Genomic DNA, 8,077 nt, shown 5'->3' with positions numbered 1-8,077 from the left:
GCCAACATCCTAAAGATGACTTTGGTAGTGCCTTGGTGGCCGGAGAGAGAGTGGTTCGCAGACCTAAAAGGCCTCGCCATTCTCCCTCCGTGGCCTCTTCCAGACAGACCGGACCTCTTGAGGCAGCCACACTTCCAGAGGTTTCACGAAAAGCCTCAATCCCTTCGTCTTCATGCCTGGAGGTTATCCAGTGTCTGCTGAAAAGACAGCTGTGAGAATGTCTCGTTACTTGAGAAAGTCTTCCACAGCAGTCTATCAAGCAAAATGGACAACGTTTGTTAAATGGTGTGCTTCAAAGAAGGTAGAGCCTTTAGAAGCATCAGTACCCGGTATTGCAGATTTTCTCGGTCACCTCAGGGATGTGCGGGGCATGTCGATTCCAGCAGTTAAGGGGGTTCGAGCCGCCCTTGGACAAGTCTTTCTTTTGAAGGGAATAGATTTGGGTTCTTCCAGACATATTTCCATGCTCATCAAGAGTTTTGAGGAATCATGTCCTCCCTCTTCCCCTAGGGTTCCAAATTGGGATCTGGCTAGAGTTCTAGACATGCTTAGTAAGCCACCCTTCGAACCTTTAAAAGATATTGTGGACAGAAATCTTACATTTAAAGCTGTCTTCTTATTAGTGTTGGCTTCAGCTAAGAGAGTGGATGAACTTCATGGAATGTCGTATGAAGTAGAACACCCAAGGGGATGGAAGGATATTTCCTTTAAGTTTGTTCCATCGTTCGTCGCCAAGACCCAGAATCCATCCGTTTGGGATCCTAGGTTTGAGGGTTTTTCTATCCCAGCAATTCCAAACTCAGGAAATCAAGAAGACTTAAAGTTGTGCCCTGTTAGGGTTATTAGGAAATATCTTAAGAGGACGGGTAAGACTAAAAAGAAAATTTTAAAGAACACTATTTCTTTTTGGCTCAGGCAAGTTATAATTCAAGCTTATTCTAGTGCTGGACTTTCAGTTCCAGGAAAGCCCAGAGCTCATGATGTTAGAGGTTTAAGCACCTCTTTAGCCTTTGAAAAGAACATGTCTGTCGCTCAGGTACTTAGAGCGGGAACTTGGTCTAATCAGTCGACATTCACCGCTCACTACCTCAAGGATTGTACGAGGAAATCATTCGATGGTTTTTCGATCGGGCCAGTCATCTCAGCGCTCCAACCGATTTAACGGCTCAAGCCCCAGGTTCAATCGCGGATTTCAAACTCTAGACACAAGCATTCTTATCTATTATTTCCCCTTATCTTTTTCTCGTACTGTCCATCGTCTGTGGACCGGCACATCAAGTTATGTTCAAAATTCATCAAGCACATCAAGGAATTTTGTAGGGTGAGTACTATATGTACCATTAATGAGCTCTTTGTGTAGTTTATCCTACTTTCCATGTGTTGGGGTCCTTGTCAGGGAGGCACTCCCACCTCCTAAAGTGTAAGTCTCCTAAGAAAGTGTTTCGAGGTAAGTCTCTGTGTTGGAACAAATCACAAATTATTAGTAATTTGTATTTTTCCTAACATACTTACCGAGAAACACTTTCGAGTTATGACCCCCCCATCCTTCTCCCATGTGCCTCTCTGATCTTTAGTATTGTTACTTACATAGAACTTACTGAAGCCTACGACCTGGGAAACATGTGGCCTGACTTGGTATTGCCCTCAGGGCACGTATTCCTCCGCTAGGCCTATCATTATAGAAAATGGGAGTAGGGTAAACTACACAAAACTCTGGTCGTTTGAGAGGAGGTTCCATGTAACCCCTAAGAAAGTGTTTCTCGGTAAGTATGTTAGGAAAAATACAAATTACTAATAATTTGTGATACAGGTATTTACTTATTTCCTTTTCTCACTGGGCTATTTTTCCCTATTGGAGACCTTGGGCATATAGCATCTTGCTTTTCCAATTAGGGTTGTAGCTTGGCTAGTAATAATAATAATAGCCCATTTATAATACAAAAGTATACTGTACAAATATGCCTTATGAGTTTTAAAATTATTTTAGTCTGAGGCTCAGCACATGTTAATCATCTTATATACGTTTTATTTCTGTAAAAAATCTCCACAATTTTTTTCATGCATTTCCATTGGCCTCTGTTCTCTCCACCTTTTATTTAGACAACTACCAAGTCTAGGGCTTTGTCCATTTCCTGGCTATACTGGACTTTCATTCAAGCATTTGTCTTGATATTTTCATAGCTATTGCGATCTGACTAGCTATGCTTCATCCCTTCTCTCTATACCTGTATGTCCAAATCACCTAAATTTGTCAGATCTCAAAATATTTTCCAACTAATCTGATGTATCACTATTAATTCCCCATTTGAGATTTCTCTCAAGTAAAAACTGGCTAGAATTCTGACATCGAGTCACCTTTTCAAAATCTCCATTATACTTGTCAGTGGCCATTTCTCCACTGTACAAAGTAAAGTATTTATTGTATAGGTATTATTTACTAGAATACTCAATTTATCTCTCCTCTTCATAAGAACTGCAGCTACTGGCTTTGTGCCTTCTAATCCATGTTGCACAGTATTCTGTCAGCTTTACTACATATATTTTCTTTCTCTCAGACCTGCTCATCTATTACAGCACAGTTTTCTATTTCCCTCCTCTCTACTTGTATAATGTTTTTTACTGCTAATTAAGTCCAAAATTACTTACCTTGTGATATTTATGTAATGTTAATCTCTTGTGACACCATCTGCTATATTCTGCATTCAGTACTTAACATTTTAGCCCCATGCTATTTACAAGCCCAGTTCCCATTGTGGGTTATTCTTCCTTATTGTAGGAAAATGCCAAAACTCAGAAAGTACTGATTTGTGCCAAAAAAATTGTGGGTAACTAGTGCAACTTAATTGAGCAATACAAATAATGCATGTGCTTTATTTTTGACAGGTTTTGTCATTAATTATATTTAGTTTTCATCATCATTTCAGAGGTGTAGTTTGTGGTAACATCTCAATCGTAAAATCAGTAGTAACTTTGAATTATTGGGTGTAGTGACAATACCTTCCCAAATTATTTCTTAGACTTAAGGTAATTCAATCTGGTAAATTAATTGTATTACAGACTTGTACAATAATGGGTTATGCTTGTTAAAAGCGATTCTTGTAGAATACATTTTCCTATTTTATTTTTCCTCTATAATAGGAAAGATTTGCAAGACCTAATTTTTTGCTTATTCTTTTCATGGGACTCAAAAGCTTAAATATACTGTGGAGGTAGCAGCAGTAGGGGATTCAGCTTTATGAAGCTAACATCTGGTGGATAACTGGGGAGGGTAGGTTGTGGCACCCTAGCAGTATCAGCCGAACTCGGTTGAGTCCCTTGTCAGGCTAGGAGGAACGTAGAGAGGAGAGGTCCCCTTTTTTGTTTCATTTGTTTGATGTCGGCTACCCCTCAAAATTGGGGGAAGTGCCTTGGTATATGTATGTATGTAGTAAGATTTTTCATATTTAATTAAATATTTTTTACTAGGGTTAGTAAATATGCAGAAAATTGCTGTATAGAAAGATTTTAATTCCTATTAATAAATGAAAGAGTCATTGATTGATGAAATGTTGGCCCTTGAACTTAGTCCAATCAGTAAGGTGGCAGATAGTGATAGGAAATTTGGTCTCCATGGAAATTCTTCTTTACTTCAATATGATTGAAATTCAATCTTTTCATTTCCAGCTGGCAAGGAACTTGGAAATAACATTAATGCCTGTTACTGTTGCGTAGCTGTTAGCAAAGGGAGGCGAAGTCGGACAACCTGTAAATTGAAAGAATTTCGTAACATGACGAGGAGAGTCCTCGTTTTCAAGTCTCAGAGATAAAGTTATTCAGTTATACAATCAAGGCTGTGTGCTCACATTTGGACCTGCAGATTTGTGGCCTTTAAGTTAGAGGTCAGTCACATCCATCTTGAATAGAGTCTAGTTGCTATATTTTTTTTTAGCTAGGCAGATTTGCACCCACTCGCAGCGGTGTCATTTTAGCTTGGAAAAGTTTCCTGATTTCCGATTGGTTGGACAAGATAATTCTAACCAATCGAGCTAAAAGGGCACTGCTGTGAATCTCTGCAAATCTGCCTCGCTAAAAGAAATGGACGATAGTTTTCCAAGCATTTGAGACATTATTGGAGGGTTTAAACTCAAGGATCGTGCAGTTACCAAGATCCATTCACTTGGAAGATCAAGCTAAGCAATAGAGGATACTGTATACAGTATTTGCAAAATTTGTGAGCCACAAGTTGACTTTTTATTGTATGTTGGACAATCATTTGAATATTTGCAAAACAGTGTTCAAATTTAAGCCCATGAGGATATGTTTGCAAAAATCATGAACCACAAGTTGACTCTTTAGTGCTTTCCTCAAGTAGATATGAAAGCTGGCAACAGGGCTTCATGCTCCAGCAAAGAAGTCCCATCTCTTCTTCGTCTTTCAACAAATTCATGTTGGCTGTAAATTTCCTTACTCGCCCCATATTGATTACAGGTATTGTTCTTGGACGTTGTGAACCTAGCCACTGAAGGGTACTTTTGAAACAGTCCCATGTCCAAAGGTACCACAAGAGACTGGACTTACTCAACTTCACTCCCACTTCATCATCCATATCCTGACAATTTTTGGAATTTAAGTAATTGCCGGTCTCAGCTGGGTACTGTACCTCCATCAAGCTGTACCAAAGATATTGGACCAGGTTTTTTTTTTAGTCTTGCTGTAATCATCTAGGCAACTTTGCATTTGAGGCTACTATTTTTGTGAGACTATTTCCAATTTTTTTTCTGTAAAAATTCCAAACTAATGCTCGTATCCAAGAGGGGCAAGTGCACTACTACCGCTTGGATTTGTATGTAATTCTCTTGCTTTTACACTGTTACCAGGTCAAAGTCTTAAGGCAGGCAGTAGGGACAGGCACGTGAAATTTTGAATTTGACAACAGGCCAGACAGAGGGCATTGTGCAGTCAGTTAGTTGTTAGACTACATATTTTCTAGTCGGCTCTCATCCAGTTCTTCGATTTCGGGCACTTTGATGGTTTGCCCGTGGTTTCCTCGCCTATAATGTCATCTACGTTCTTGTTCGCCACTGGTTATAGTATCTGGTGACCGTGCATTTGCCTCCAGGAACATAGCCTTTATATTTAATAGGTACGTATATTTTTTTTACCAATACCATAAAATTGATAATTTTTAAGGGTTAAATGTTGTACACAAAGAAATTCTTCCCTTTATTAATTACAATAATATAAAGTACTACAGAAATATTTACAGCTGGGGATTTCCCTTACAAGACTATACATAATCAAATATAAGGAATTCTGCAGCAATATTGTAAAGGACAGAGAAAACGAAGCCTTTACATAAAAATACAAATTGTAACAGAAACATCACATGTATCAATGATAGAAGATAGGCAAGAGTATAAATAACTGGGTTTAATCTGAAGATACAAGAAGAAATAAGGGCTAATTTCCAAGCAGACTGGAGTGAATCCAAATAAATTTTCTTTGGTAGATGTAACGACATATTACACTTAAAAGGTTGCTGTTATATAAATTTTGTGAAAATCATTTTATAAGATTTAAGAAATGTAATACTAATTGCATACAAGACATTTAATACCCTCATTCACAAATAGTTTTGTGTAATATCTAACTTTGCATCTACTACAAATAAAGATCTCAAGAGCTCATAAAAAAAAAAATACCCCCAAGAAGTTTTGTGAAAGCAGGTAAATTGTTTGAGATCAATTTTTTTTCCCAATGCTACAACACTTGACAGTCATATTCACACACAGTTGATATCAGGAAATATTGTGCAGTCTAAGTAACAAAAGTGGCTCTGCAAATCAAAACGGAAATCTTTGGTTCAACTCGGCGAATATAAATTACGAAAAACTTTTAGCAGATAATGTAGATCAGCCGCATATATCTTTATTGTGATAAAATATTTTTAATTCAAAAATTAAAGTAAAAACATTGACTTTCACACACATATATTTTCCCTAGAGTAAAATCGGCTGAATTTCCACCTTAAAACACTAATTTTGGAATATGCATTCAATTTGCAGGTTGTAATTTCAATCACCACCAATATCCAAAGTGCCCAATTAAAGCACTTATTACTTGTGCCTGATATATAAATATTTAATAGCCACCTATGCCAAGTTGATATCAGTCACTGTATCAAGATCTAAATTGTGCCTAAAAACATATACAGTATTTTACAATATCTTTGACTAAACTTTCACTCCTGATATTCTCTTTTAAAAATACAAACAGCAACAGAACATATTTCCACATATCTAAATTCACAACAACATTTCACATATACATGCCTTAGCAAGCCATATACATATACAGGTCAATTATTTACATAATTACAAGACACCTGCAAAGCCCAAAAGACATTGCATTATGATTACAAATAAAATATTCCATTTTAAAATACAATGTTTTTTGTCACAATGGACACATATAATTTATATATTTATATATATACATCTTTACGTCCCAATTCTCCTGAGCTTGGTCATCACCATCAAGCAGGATTACACACAAAAGAACAGTTGTAAATGTACATTTTTACACATTTCAACATATGCGAATTTCAAATCTTAAGTATTTGAGTTTTTAAGCTCCAACATATTCACAGACACCAGCTACACTAAACTGTATATGCACAGTATGTATTGTCTTACTGGTTAAGTAGTTGCCAAAGTAACAGTCAGTGTCATTTCACTATCAGAAATTCCTGAATTTGTTCACTTGTCACTACAAAGTAAATAAGTCTTTAGTACTATTTGCTGATCACTAAGCAACAGCATATCCTTTGTTTATCGACTGCTGTTCTTCTGGATGTTCTTCTTTCTCTTAGCCAGCATATCATAGAATGGATTATGACTGATACTTTGCCTGTGGAAAGAAAAATTATTAGTATCAATTTCATCTTTCTGAAGTAATTCTTACTTTGCCTAACTATACAAATTGAGTCCTTTAATAGGATTACAATTCTGGCCAAGCTGGAACAACCGTTTAATCTTTCAATGTAGCAGTCAGCACAGCCTCTACTTTGCCCTTGGACCTAGGTCTTACAGGATAGTCGGGGGAGGATGTGCAACTTAAAACGACTAAGGTTTGCATTGGTATTTGTTCCTATACAAATACATACTATCCTTAGAAGGGAGAAGTCCCTATACTGTTAGTTGATTTACTTTCGTGGGAAATCTTAAGGAACTTGGTTTTGTATAGATCAAAACTGATTACTCCTATCAAACTTAACAATTTGAGCATGAAGATGATGTAGGTGTTTGGTTAGGTCTCTACCAGGTGACTGGTAAATGATCATGGGGGAACCTTATCTGTGGATATGTTGTCTGAATGTACGATCATTTATGAGCAATGGGTTAGAATGCATTACGTCCATTCTCCCCCTCGTCTGAGAGGATGGGGAATATGCAAAACTTGTCTGTAAATAAAAATGATTCAATCTTGAACGAGAGGCTTGCCTGCAATTAGCGTCACGTCCAACATATAAAAGAACGACTGGTGCACCCCAAGAGAGAAGATAGGAGAGGAAAAAGCAAAGACATTCTTCCCTCTCAACCTAGTCTTTCATCATGAGAAGACTTGCGCCAACGACAGGTTTTTTCATGAAGGCTACGCTGAATCCGATAGCCCCAACTACATGTGTTCACACCCTGGATTGTTGTCTCATTCTCTCACTGTTGCAGAGTAGTAGCATCCAATAGTTTTAAAAGGCCAGAACGAAATAATTCTTTTATATCTTCTTCCCCTTTCAAGGTGCTGAGAAAATCCCTGGTGACAAGGCCGAAGTCAAGGATTCTTTTCAGGTAATGCCGTCACAGGACAAGCAAATCTTCCCAATCTCCGCTAGTTGCTGCTTGTAGAAAAAGAGATGGAGAAATTTAACCTGGAGTTATGAACAACTGAGTTCTAGATCTTGGCCATGAACTGCAAAAGTAGACCTTCCAAATGACTTCTGAAATATGGAATGTCATGCAGCTTGCCTATTCTATTAACTGAGCTAAGGCTGCGCAGAAAAAGTCTCGAGAGTTCGATCTCTCTCTATCAGAAGTACTTC

The 8,077-nt window shown here is 37.6% G+C and overlaps 1 protein-coding gene across 2 annotated transcripts in view; it reads right to left on the bottom strand.

Moving 5' to 3' along the window:
• Positions 1–5,189: 5,189 nt before the first annotated feature.
• step (cytohesin steppke) overlaps positions 5,190–8,077 on the bottom strand; it is a 40,236-nt gene continuing 37,348 nt past the window's right edge. For both annotated transcript variants that reach the window (XM_068372872.1, XM_068372873.1), the window contains exon 9: positions 5,190–6,888. In XM_068372872.1, coding sequence (XP_068228973.1) covers positions 6,810–6,888 — 79 coding nt within the window. In that variant the 3' untranslated portion in view covers positions 5,190–6,809. The remainder of the gene's footprint in view (positions 6,889–8,077) is intronic.

The sequence above is a fragment of the Palaemon carinicauda genome, chromosome 4, assembly GCF_036898095.1.
Source record: "Palaemon carinicauda isolate YSFRI2023 chromosome 4, ASM3689809v2, whole genome shotgun sequence".
Classification (NCBI taxonomy): Eukaryota; Metazoa; Arthropoda; class Malacostraca; order Decapoda; family Palaemonidae; genus Palaemon; species Palaemon carinicauda.
This window is presented reverse-complemented; position numbering and strand designations above follow the sequence as displayed.